The sequence below is a fragment of the Tachysurus vachellii genome, chromosome 3 (genome assembly GCF_030014155.1).
Source record: "Tachysurus vachellii isolate PV-2020 chromosome 3, HZAU_Pvac_v1, whole genome shotgun sequence".
NCBI lineage: Eukaryota > Metazoa > Chordata > Actinopteri > Siluriformes > Bagridae > Tachysurus > Tachysurus vachellii.
The window spans coordinates 25,645,945-25,658,800 of NC_083462.1; the positions used below are offsets into that span (position 1 = coordinate 25,645,945).

Below are 12,856 nucleotides of genomic sequence, written 5' to 3' on the forward strand. Positions count from 1 at the left end.
CCTGTAGCTGACAACGATTATATGTGTGGTAGCTGCTTTTTTCCTGAAGAATAATCTACAGATACTGTAGTTGTAGCCAGCAGATGAAGACATTTGCTTTGTGAGTCCACAGTCACTCTAATATCCCGTACCTCCTTACCAATGTTCAGAGTTAGAGGTTTTCTACATGCCACCATTAAGACTTCATTTTAGCCTGCTGCTGGGTGGATGTTATATATTTAAAAGAAGAAGTTGAAGAAGAGGCCTTTATTTGTCACACATATAGCACAGTGAAATTCTTTCCTTCACATATCGCAGCTTAGGAAGTTGGCTTCATAGCACTGGGTCAGCCATAATACAGCACCCGTTCTGGAGCAGAGACAATTAAGGGTCTTGCTCAGGGGCCCAACAGTGGCATTTTGACAGTTGTTCAGCTTGAACCCTGTAATTCCAATCAACAGTATAGAATACATATAAAGTAAAATAAATGAGAATGTTATGTATTGTCTTCAATAAGACAAAAGGCAAACAATAATAAAGTAGTATTTCCAGATCAAAAATTACAAGCAATAGAATAAATAAAGATGCTTAATAAATAAAAAAAAAACAACATGTATATGTTCGTTTATTAATGGTAACAAATAAAAGTAAGAAAAAGCAAACGTCTTGTTATATGCCAACTAGTCCACAGTCTGCCATCTATGAATAGACTGTTCCTGTCAGTCAATTAAATTAGTGTACAAGGAAACACCTTCATATAAGAACTAAATGTATATTAAATTAATATATGTCATGTAGAATAAGTGCAGGGTACTTGTAATATTTAAATAAGATCACATTTCTCACAAAAGACTCATTAAATACGTTTCGTCACTGTCAAGATTCATTTTCTATTTATTCTGTGGCTTAGATTCAAACTTAAAATTCTACATTCCACAAAGTTTTGCATGGTGACAAGATGGTGACAAGATTCTGTCACTTGTCATTTGCGATAAAAACTGACTCAGATTCACACTACCACTGCTAAATCTGTATTTTTGATGCAATAGTGTGTGTGTAAGTATTCATTCTTTATCACTAACTGCTTTATTGCCAGTGATAAATCAGTCTACCTACTGGCATGTGTTCGAGAAAGGTCAATGTTTCTTTTCTGTTTCAGATTTTTTACATTTTTAATACATTTATATAGTAAGCCATGTTAAAAAACAGTTTTTATGTTTAGTGTAATAATTGATACATTGTAAACATAGATCTGAATGCTAAATGTACATAAAAATCTAAATGTAAGTTTAAATATGGTCTATGAAGTGAAGTGACATACGGCTAAGTATGGTGACCCATACTCAGAATTTGTTCTCTGCATTTAACCCATCCAAAGTGCACACACACAGCAGTGAACACACACCGTGAACACACACCCGAAGCAGTGGGCAGCCATTTATGCTGCGGCGCCCGGGGAGCAGTTGTGGGGGTTCGGTGCCTTGCTCAAGGGCACCTTAGTTGTGGCCTGCCCGAGACTCAAACCCATAAGCTTAGGGTTAAGAGTCAGACTCTATAACCATTAGGCCTGTGCTGTCTGCATTTAATTGTTTGCAGCAGGAACTGATTTAATTTAGTTCTAACTGCTTTAAAATAAGATTTGGTTGCATTATAAAGTTCACCAATATTCACCAATATTCATCCAGCATTCGACTTTATTTTTGGTGCCTCAGAGAAAACATGCATAACTCCTCATAGACAGGAATTCCAGCTCAAAATTAAACTAAGGACCCTGGAGCTTCAATAACTTTATAATGAACCATAATACAAGTAATACTGACATCACGTAAAACTCATTAAGCAGAACATTTTACAGCTTTTTATTCAATGATGAGGCAAAAGTTTTTAATACCCATTTTACAGTAAGTACCTGCACAATAAGGGTTAACAGTACGTCACTTGCTGTTGTACCTGTTCTACCTGTTTTCTGGCAAATTCTGGAAAAACAGAGGCTGTTTATCGCTGCGTATATATATATACAGTATACAGCTTGTGAGACACAAGTAACTTATTTTTCTTTAGAACATGGCACCCTCTGTTTCTCATCTATACCTTTATGTACTGGGGATAGTGATGCTAGGATCTGTAGTGCGCTGTGATTTTATAAAGTCACATTTTGGAGCATATATGCCTGGTGACATCGTCCTTGGAATTGTGGAATCAGTTCATTCTAAAGTACAAGATCTTGAAAATCGGACAAGTCCAGGACTGTATACATGCACAGAGTGAGTATAGAGGAATGTAATGTTCTTTTTTTAAAATATCAGCTATACTCCGATACCTTTCTGCTTTGCTTATGCCTCATTTGAACCAGAACTTCTTTTTTTCTGTTCATTTTTAGCTTTGATCAAATACCATTTGTGACATCTTTAGTTGCAATTCACACAATTGAAGAGATCAATAATTCAAGCTTCCTTCCTGGCATTAAACTTGGATATCTGATTTGTGATGCTTGTGTATATGGTACCAAAGCTTTAGACTGTGTGGAGCGCATGCTTGCAGTTAATGAACCACCTACTCGCCTCCCTGACTATTCAAACTTCACTTCACCCATAAAAGCAATTTTGGGTGAAAGATACTCAGAATTGTCTATTCCTATTGCCAAACTCCTTAGTCTCTACATGATTCCCCAGGTAAAATCAACAAAACATTGTTCTTAACAGCTTTTCTTCTATAAACCTGGCCTGACTTCAAAATCATTTGCATTTATTCACAAATTCTGCAATATTTAGATTTTGCTTTCCGATAATGGTTCAAATTTGCAATTTGGAAAATATACTGCAATTGTTTAAAATCAAGGCTTGGGCAGGGCAGACAAGTGAAAACAAACGTTAACAAAACACATGGCACAAGTAGAAAGTCTGAACATGATCCTGACATGCTTGTTTATTATCAATTTAGTGTGAATGAACATAATGAATGTATACAACAACTCAATGTAACATATTAACTAATTTCTCTTTTCTTTATTGATTATTTTTACCATAACAGATAAGTTGCACTTCTACCGCACCAGCACTGAGTGACAAATTACGCTATGCATCATTCTTTCGCGTTGTTCCAAGTGATTTGTACCAGACTAAGGCACTAGCAAAGCTCATGAGACATTTTTCCTGGAACTGGGTTGGGGTGGTTACACTTGATGATGAATATGGTAGAGCAGTCCTTGAGAACTTTGTGCAGGATGCACAGAAAGAACATGTGTGTCTCCATTACCAGAAAGTCTTACCAAACTACCTAGGTTCAGCAGATATAGAAGAAAGAATAATAAACATAGCTGATCAAATTGAATCCTCAAATGCAACAGTTGTTCTGCTTATTCTAAGGCCAGAACTTGTGCAGATGATCTTTCAGGAGATGATCATCAGAAACGTTAGTCGGGTCTGGATTGCTAGCGATGCCTGGTCCACAACACGCTTCTTAATGAAGATGAAAGACATTAACAAAGTGGGAGACATATTTGGTTTTACCTTTATAACTGGGGATATTCCTGGTTTTGAAGACTACATGCGGAACATTAGACCAAGTCCAGGGGCAAGGAATGATTTCATCACAGAGTATAAACAAATGCGGTCAAACTGCACTCAGACTCTGCAAACACAGAACCCATCACTTTTGTACTGCAACAATACAGATGATAGTTTCCTTCTTCGTACTGTGGATCTGACAGAGGCGTACGGTCAGAGAGTGGCAGTTTATGCCATTGCTCATGCCATCAAGAAGCTTTTAAAATGTGACGACACTTTCTGTTCTGAAGACACTAACTTTATGCCTTGGAAGGTAATAATCACAAATATGATCTTTAAATACTCATAACATTGTTGTTTATAATTTAAAAGTATTTTATTTTTTTTGTACAGCTTATAAGCATTCTTCGTAACATGAAATTCACTGTGGACAACCAGACATACTTCTTTAATAAAAATGGTGATTTTGAAAATGGTTATGATCTTATCATGTGGAAGAAGGATGGTGATGAAAAAATACGAGATGTTGTCGGGAAATACCTTATAAGCACTGACAGTGTCAGTGTCTACGAGCAAAAAATCTCATGGTTTAACAATACGGTGAGAGAAAAATAAATGCTATTTCTCTTAGAAACATCATATGAGTATAAAGCTTCAGTATGTTTATAATTAGAAGAACTAAACTGTTAAGGATTATATTTTAACAAAGGCATACATCTCTCTTCACATTAAGGTTCATGAATCCAGGTGTTCAAAGAGATGTCCAGCAGGCACACACAAGAACATATTAAATATAACATGCTGCTATACCTGTAGCAGCTGTGCTGCTGGAGAATATTCTGACCAGGCGGGTGAGTACACATAAAAGCATATAAACATATTCCTAAAGTAAAGGACATCAGAACCTGATAACATTTTATGGTTGGCAGTTTTTCTAAATTTTATAACTTGAGCAATTGCTATGATACTGCTTTCTTTGTATTTACTGTTAGGTGGCCTAAGCTTAGCTTTCCCAAAAGACCTCCCTGCCCTTCTAAACAGTAGTAGCTGAACAGAGCTAATAATTATATAATTCATTAGATTATATCTAATGTCTTAGACAAACTAATCAAATTTATGCCTCCATAGTGAAAGCCACTCTGATCCTTTTGACACTTTTTTCCTCATTTTTCCTGCATCCAACACATCAACTCTGAGAACCGACTGTTCACTTGTTGCCTAATATTTGCCACTGATTCACAGGTGTCACTGCAACGGGATAATTATTTTTATGCAAAAAAAACACTTTTTCTCCACACAGATCAACCAACCTGTACAAAGTGTCTAAATGGAACATCTCCTGCTGGTGCCACAGAATGTGTGGAGTGGACTGTGGGGATTTTGGAGTGGTCAGCACCGCATTCTATTGTGGTTCTAATTGCAACAGCAATAGGCATTATACTATTACTGGCCTCAATTATATTTTTCATTAAATACAGACAACACAGAATAGTGAGGGAGCTCTTCATATTTTTATGTATTATGCATGTAGGCCTGGCTGTAAGTTTTGGAAGTGTAATAGCATTTTTAGGCAATCCAAGCCATCATCAGTGCATGCTACAGCAGGCAATGTACGGTCTTGGTTTTACTCTCACTGTGGCATGCATTCTGGTTAAGGCGTTTGGCTCATTCATTGCCTACCTGTCCTATAACCCAAATAGACAGCTTTACTTAAGCAGGTTTAACAGGGCCTTTGTCAACATTGCCATCATCACAGCTGTTCAAGCTATCATTTTCCTCTTCTGGTTTATATTTGATCCTGTTTTTGTTAACAAAACACAATCTAAAGACAATCCAGTTGTTATGGACTATCTGTGTACTTATGGGTCTAAGATTGCTGGGTTTGCCATGATGCATATATACATTGCTGCTCTGGCTGTGTTATGTTTCGTGTTCGCCTTCAAAGGAAGAGCGAATGAGAATGAGCCTATAGTCTTCAGCATGCTCTTTCATTTGTTTGTCTGGCTTTGTTTTGTTCCATTCTTTTTCCTAATGGAGAATAAGCGGCACATTTTTCAGCTCTCTGCCATTATGCTCTCCAACTACACAGTCATGTTCTGTCACTTCAGTCCAAAATGGTTCAGGATCATTTTTAGAAATTAGAGAGAAGAAACCCCAATTTCACCCTTTTGACTCTGCTGACAGGCATATGTTGGGTCCATAAGGCAAAATATGTATACCAAACAAAAAAGTTACAAAAAAGTACATTACCTTAAAAAAAGAATATATTTTAGTGATAATGCAAAAGTAGTATTGTGATAAATAGTATTTTCATGCATGTAACTAATGAATTATAGAAGTCAATACAGAAATATCTGCATGGCTTTGTTCCCCAAAGATTATATCATTGCAAGAAATTGAACTCTATTGGAAATATTTGGTGTGAATTGAAAATGAGAGTCTATATGAACAAACATAAGAATGTGTGAAGTTTATTGAAATAATGTGCATTGAGGCAAATCTTAAGATTGCCCCATAGTACCATAGTACTTAATCTCACAATATGAGTTGTTGATAGAAATTGTAAAAGTGGAGTAACTACCATACCATGTGCATCTGGTTATCCTTATGTGACAACCTCATCCAATTCAATAAAGAAACAAAGTGAAGTTAATGCAGCAAAAAAGAGGAAAACAAAATAGAAGACAACAAAGACAGAAAGCAAGAAAGAAGGAAGCTATGAAAACTAAACTAGAGGAAATGGGGAAACTGTTGAATGAAATAAAGAAATTGAATGTATCTGATTAAATTGTGAAGAAGAGATCCAGAAGGAAGCTGGTTCAACAACAGGAGGAACAGACACTGTACCTAGACAGTTGGATAAAGACTCATTTTGCTGAAAGGAGATTATAGAAATTGCTACAGTATAAGTTTTCTTTTCCATTTTATAGTATGATACGTTTTCTTAATCTTTTGTATGCTAGGGAAATGATATGATGTTCAGCAGCATTTTTAAATGTCAAGACAATGAGTGACATTGAAAGCTTGATCGGAAACCACAAGGTTTCATAATATGCAACCACGGCTTAAGCACACACAGTAAGCAACGGCAAATATTTACCGACATATGGCTGTTTGCTTCGACTGAGATATATTAAGATGTTGTAGAGAAGCATGATGGTGTTGAGAGGATGTTGTTGAGAAGCATAATGTTGTTGAGAAGCATAATGATGTCAAGAAACATACTAATAAATGGTATAAAAAGGTGTTAGAACACGTTATTAGTGTGCATTCAACTAGAGGCAAGCTTAGTGTGTTATACTCGGTTATTGCTGATAGTGTGTGCATCAGAGAACAAACAAAGCTTACACCTGGAGAGTGTTTCTTGGTTTGTTATTATCTTTGCATTTTAATTACTTTTACTTATTCTAATACTGTTTGATTATTTGAAGGAGATTTTATTTGTAGTTTTATTTTTATTTTTACTTTACATATATTACACACATTTATCTGTATTATATTGCTTTTAATAAAAACAAGGCCTCCCATTGTGAGGAACCTGAAAAAACAAGAAGGTCTAAGTCTGACTCTTTCATCTAAAGATTCAAACGATAGATTAGGTAGAAGAACTTGAAGAGGATACTTTGATAGAAGACCGAGGGACTTTGAAGGACACCTGCGTTCAATGTAAGACCAACTCTGATAGTTGATCTTGTGTTTTCAAAACTAACCCCTGCAAACTAGGACACATTCCTTAGTGGGATTGTGGAAGGGTTTCCTACACAATCCGAAAACAAGTGTCACTAAGGGACACGTACATCAGTATAAATTACTTCATAACAATTATTGTTAATAGGTTTTGTTAAAATTATTTTGTAAAAATATTTTTAGAATTGTTTTTTTTCTGTGATGCAAAATGTTAATTATGTGGAAATATACATATTACATAAACAATTGTAAATTCTTATGTTTTTTGTAAAATATTTTTTTATCATTCTACATTTGACATAAAAACTAAAATTAAAATTGATGATTACACTCCTGAAGTTTTCTGAATCTTAAAAATATGGTAGGAAATGTAATAATCTGCTGTATAAGTGGGTTTTGATCTGGTGTGGTCTCAAAAGGAAATGGTCTGGCATTGACTTTCACACTTCAAGTCAAAGAAATTTTGTGCATTCTGAGATGCATTTCTGTTCACCGGGAATAAAGCGTGATTATATGACCTACTACATTGTTCATGGCAGCTCAATCTGCCCATTTTTCTCTGACCTGTCTTCATCACACTTCATCACACCCCTACAAGTGTTGTGTGGGAAAATCCCATGAGATTAGTTGTTTATGAAATGCACAACCACATACTGTAACTGCATATGTGTGCAGGTGCACAGGTGTTCCTGTATTTAGCAAAGGCATTAGGTATTAAGAGTATTACATACTAGCTGTAATTAGGACCAACAGCATTAGTAAACCAACAGCAACCTTGATTTTTTATGAGATTAGGCTCTTACGTTTACACTTTTTTCTTTGCATGGCCATCTGTACAACCTAAGAGCAAGGATCTCCAATCCTCCTTTATCCTCTCAACCACTTGACTATTCAAAGGCATGGCATAGAGGAGAATGCACTGGTTCTATTCTTAGGGGACTAAAAACTGTAAAATTTCCATCTAATGCAGACAGAATCAGTGCTTAATTTGGAGAAAGTATATATATTATTAAGGACTTGTAGGTTTTCTTTTATAGAGAACATCTTTGTCTTCCTTGTTACAATATAATCAACAGGCGGAGAACATTCTGATCATTGTAATGGGCTGCTCACCTTCCAAAGGTAAACTCTCTACAGCAATCTATACCCACCAAGATAAAGCTCTGCAGTCTGGATCATGTGAAAGCAACTGCGGTTGGACAGAAATTAAGAGCCAAACAGAGACAGCAATAGCCTCCGGAGGACAAAGTTTATTACAAGAAGAGAATTTTATTGTACAGCTCCAAGGTAAAAGAATTACAGTTTGTGATAGTGTTAGTGGAAGTGTTGATATAGGAGAGACAAATGTACATTCACAAGAGAAATTACTGACAATAGAAAGCAAGGACAAAAATGACAGAAGAATGAAAGAAAACGGATTCAAAATAAGCAAACAGAGAGAGAATCTAAGAAAAACAGTCTACATGCATTCAAATTTAGATCTTCTGCAAGCTCAAGAGGTAGCTTCTGCTTATATGACACATAATATTCCTAAATATGAGTCCCTCTTAGGGCTCTTGGAAAAAGCAACACAGACTCAACTTTCCTTACAGCCTATTGTCACGTTATTAACATTACAGTATGAGGAGATAAACCAGGTTTTAGATGAAATTGCAACTGAGGGAGAACAGATGCTGGAAATGCATTTTAACCAAGTTGCCCTGCCAACAGCACAAAATGATGTTCCACTAAGTCCTGACATACCAGAGACTGAGAGGAACTCAACTGAAGGTTCTTCAGACTTGCTGCAGCATATGCTTCAGAACTTGATTAAAAAAATGAGGTTAATAGGGGATTCTGTAAAAAGGCTGGGAGACACATCCTTAGAAGAAACTGGTGACTACTTTGGCTCACACTCCCAGCTGCTGGCAGGAAAGATGGGGGTAAAGAGAGATGTGGAATTGCGTTTGAAACAGGTATTGGCTTGTGTGGAATCATATGCCTTGAGAAAGCTGGATTCAGAAGACAGTGCGCTGCACAGTGAGGACAGTGGCATTGGGGTGGAGAATGAGTTCCACAATGGTCCGGTGAAATGTTGCAGCCACCAGGAGAGATCTGGATCAGGAGCTAGCACTCAGTCATCATATGGTTTTCCTGAAGGTAATTTATCATGTCAGGCCTGTGTTAATGTGGATGAGGATGACGATGTTGACAAAGTTATTGACGCTGAAAATACCAATAATGATGAAGAGCCAAAATATGAACAAAGTGATTTGACAGACCAAAAGATGTTTAGTTGGTCCCAGGAAGACCCTAGTCAGTATCCACTCCAAGTCAAGCAGCAGATCAACAAGAAATCAAATAATAGGACCTTTGAATGGAGTAAACAAAAAGACCGAAACATCAGACGACCCAAAACTGCAGATGATATATCTGTATCTTGTCAAAGTAAACAGACATCTATTCATTTGTGGGGTGCACAGCGATCACAATCAGCAGATTGCTTATGTAGAACAGTGAAATATGACACAGTACAAGGAAAGAACAGATTTCCAAATGATAACCAGAAACCTGAATGGACTACCAAAAGAAAAAATCCATCACAATTCTATTGTTTCCAAAATGGAAACAATGACCAATTTAAGCTAGGGCTAACACCTAGCTTGACTGCATTTGCACCTGTACCCCCTGGCAAAAATGCTGTCAAACGGCTCATTAATACATTTAGTCATGGGGCTTGTGACAATTCTAACCAAAAGCCACTTATTGGGACCTCAAGGTTTAGAGGAAAGAAAAAGAGCTTTTTGCCTGTGCTAACCAATTGCAGGGTGGGTGTTTCCTCCATTGTCAACAAAAATACCAACAGTCATCCACTTGATGTAGATGTGAACAGCTTTCCACCTCCTCCTGAATTACTGATGGACTCCTTTGAAAAAAATGAAGGTCATACTAGTGATGAATATGGCAATGAAACCCAAAATTCAAGGTGTTATGTTTCTCAGAGTCCAGGAGCAACAATGAAGACAGTAGCTTTTCTCCTCAGTCGGGATAGTATATCAAGGGACACCCTAAATATTTTAGAGTCATGTCCTAATGGACAGGATACTAATGATGATAGCCATCTAGAGCGAGACTGTGACCAGACAAATGAGGATGAAGACAAAGAAAAAAATGAAGCAATTGTTCTTTTCCAGCACTCTCAAACAATCAATCAGATGTGTCATTCTACTGACATTTTAGCAAACTTGGGCCCAGGGGATTGGGATAATAAAATGTCTTTACCTGATGGGGTGGGAGAAATAGTAGGAATGGGAAACAGGGACTCAGATGAGAGAGAAGCATCAAACGTTTATTCTAGCAGCTACCCTCAAACAACTCTACCAGTCTCCAGAGCACAACTACCACCCTCAAGTTATTCTACATGTTACAGAGTTCCAAGTCCTACTCCTGTCAATTGTCAGGGGGAGACATCCAGAGCTTCATTTACTTCCCAAATCAAGAGACGGACCTCAAGAGACAGCAATGACGAAAATGGCTTCATAACTGCCTCTAGTTCAAAGTCATTTTATGATGCTCGCTCTGTGTTTTGTCACAAGAACCAATCAGCCTCCCAGTGTGTCAAGCCATCCTGTAGATCTACATTACCAAGACCATGGGGAGAGTCAAAGATCTCAAGAGAGAGACTACAAGCTACTTGCCCACCACAGACCTTCAGAAGGAGCATACTTTTCAGGCCCACTCTTACTGACCACCAACTCTTGCTATCTAGTGTCACAGATCCCCACTACCAGGACAGTGAATCTACCACTTTAAACAACGGGAGGTAAATAAGTCCTTTACTAAAACCATATAAATTACTTTTAATGTTTACTTTACTTTACTTTTAACTGTAACTGACAGTGTTAATTTTACTTATTTTTGTGATAGAATGTATACAATATAAAATTATTTTAAAAATGCAAATGAAACATTTGTACAATATTCTAGCTGTTTCTTGGTATGACTATAACATTAGATTGCATATCATGTCAAGTGGATTATTATTGTCTTTCACTTATATACAGCAGCTTGTAGAAATTAGTTTAAAATGTCATTTCTTACAAGATTACAGCCATGAAATATTCATGACAGAGTAAAACAAGTGCAGAAAACGAAGTTTTCATGTTTAGGTACAATTCATTTGTTAGTGCAACTAAATAAATAAATAAATTGAACGCAATGTATTTACAATATTTCCATTAACAAATTACGAGATTAAAGTTGAAAAACTTTTTGTTCACTAAGAGGAACATATGAAAACAGCCTCAAAGCATTTTTGTGTAGTGTTATTACGTGCTGTTATGTGTCATGTGATTACATAAATTGAATCTTTTAAAAGAAAAAGGGCTTCTGTTCCTGCACAGAATTTTTACAGGCAGCTGAAACCTGAAACTGGTATAAGGAATTAAAGATTAAATAAAACATTCATAACTTATCAATTGAAAAAAGGTTAACACGTGTCTGAAATTTGAGTGAATTCGAAACCACATACATTTTTTCTATTGAACAACTGATACAAAAATGGCCTAAGTATTTGCTTTATCAAGTTATCTTTATTATCAAGTTTAAATGTTTGCATCCACATTGACACAGACAAGCTTAATTTGTGTTCTTAAATGTTCTTAAATAATGTGCCTAATATACTAAAAGAGCTAATGCATTACTTCCTTTTTTAATTCTGCTTTATGCTATAAAGGTTTGAAGCTGTTTACTGCACGTAATAAAATTAAAAGTGATTATAAATCAGGAAATCAGGAAAACAGCTATTGAAAACCCTAATGCTGTTAGACATAACTAACAGTAAAAAACACTGAAAATAGATAGATAGATAGATAGATAGATAGATAGATAGATAGATAGATAGATAGATAGATAGATAGATAGATAGATAAAATATTATATTAATTAGAAAGAGTTGTGGGTAGCAAAAAAAATACAAAAAAATGACGGAGGCTTCTTCAGAGACACACCTTATTTTCAAGAAATTACAAATCTGAAAATCTGAAAATGTAGATGCACAGCATGAACACCACATGTCTCAAGATTCCAGCCTTACTTCTGTCTCTGCTCTCTTCCAGGAAAGGATATTTAGGTGAAATCGCCCAGTGCTCAGAAATCCCACTAAGCTGCTCAGTGTCTGGTTCGCAGGAGGCCGAGCACAAGATTACAGATAAAAGGGATTAAAGCTTTTCTCTTTTTTACCATTCTAATTGTAATTCCAGCTAATTCTGAGAAGGGACAATGAAAAATATTTCTAAATTAATTTGGAGACAGCTTAAAGGTGAAAAACAATATTAAATATAAATTTATCTCACAAGTAAACTAAACATATAAATTATTATTGTTCGTATTTCAAACTTTTTTCACCTTGATATTTACTTGTATACTTATGTTAATAAATAATTGACATATTTATTAAAAGTTAATGGTTATTTTTAATTGAATTGTTAAACTACATCATGATGTATACACTGAAGTGTGTTTCGTTGGATTTAATAAAACTCTTAAAATCTTGTCTTGTTACTTTTTTATGATATTGCATTTGTATATTTTAAGGAAAATTAGATCATAAAGAAATGCCAACTGTTTTTCACCATGTTTCATTTATCAGTAATACTGATATATAGATGAATAGAACATGTCACATGTTTGCTGTCTATAATGTC

At 35.9% G+C, this 12,856-nt stretch overlaps 2 protein-coding genes across 3 annotated transcripts; both read left to right on the forward strand.

Moving 5' to 3' along the window:
* Positions 1 to 1,970: 1,970 nt before the first annotated feature.
* Positions 1,971 to 7,030, forward strand: LOC132842322 (G-protein coupled receptor family C group 6 member A). 2 transcript variants are annotated; one of them, XM_060865002.1, is made up of 6 exons: positions 1,971 to 2,243; positions 2,360 to 2,651; positions 3,010 to 3,798; positions 3,879 to 4,085; positions 4,219 to 4,336; positions 4,786 to 7,030. In XM_060865002.1, the coding sequence occupies exons 1-6, from the start codon at positions 2,044 to 2,046 to the stop codon at positions 5,625 to 5,627; spliced, it is 2,448 nt and encodes an 815-aa protein (XP_060720985.1). In that variant the 5' UTR covers positions 1,971 to 2,043; the 3' UTR covers positions 5,628 to 7,030. The 2 variants fall into 2 exon arrangements, with proteins under 2 accessions (XP_060720985.1, XP_060720986.1); XM_060865003.1 differs by lacking the exon at positions 2,360 to 2,651 and having other exon boundaries at positions 2,114 to 2,243.
* A 1,937-nt stretch (positions 7,031 to 8,967) lies between these two features.
* On the forward strand, positions 8,968 to 12,444 carry LOC132842323 (uncharacterized). The gene is made up of 2 exons (XM_060865004.1): positions 8,968 to 10,974; positions 12,269 to 12,444. The coding sequence occupies exons 1-2, from the start codon at positions 8,990 to 8,992 to the stop codon at positions 12,372 to 12,374; spliced, it is 2,091 nt and encodes a 696-aa protein (XP_060720987.1). The 5' UTR covers positions 8,968 to 8,989; the 3' UTR covers positions 12,375 to 12,444.
* Positions 12,445 to 12,856: the final 412 nt, after the last annotated feature.

Bases quoted from the DNA above. Each gene is read 5' to 3' on its own strand.
- LOC132842322 (XM_060865002.1), top strand. From the start codon at position 2,044: ATGGCACCCTCTGTTTCTCATCTATACCTTTATGTACTGGGGATAGTG. The intron at 2,652-3,009 runs GTAAAATCAACA...TTACCATAACAG, and splicing joins GTCTCTACATGATTCCCCAG to ATAAGTTGCACTTCTACCGC. The intron at 4,086-4,218 runs GTGAGAGAAAAA...CTTCACATTAAG, and splicing joins TCTCATGGTTTAACAATACG to GTTCATGAATCCAGGTGTTC.
- LOC132842323 (XM_060865004.1), top strand. From the start codon at position 8,990: ATGAGGTTAATAGGGGATTCTGTAAAAAGGCTGGGAGACACATCCTTA. The intron at 10,975-12,268 runs GTAAATAAGTCC...GCTCTCTTCCAG, and splicing joins ACCACTTTAAACAACGGGAG to GAAAGGATATTTAGGTGAAA.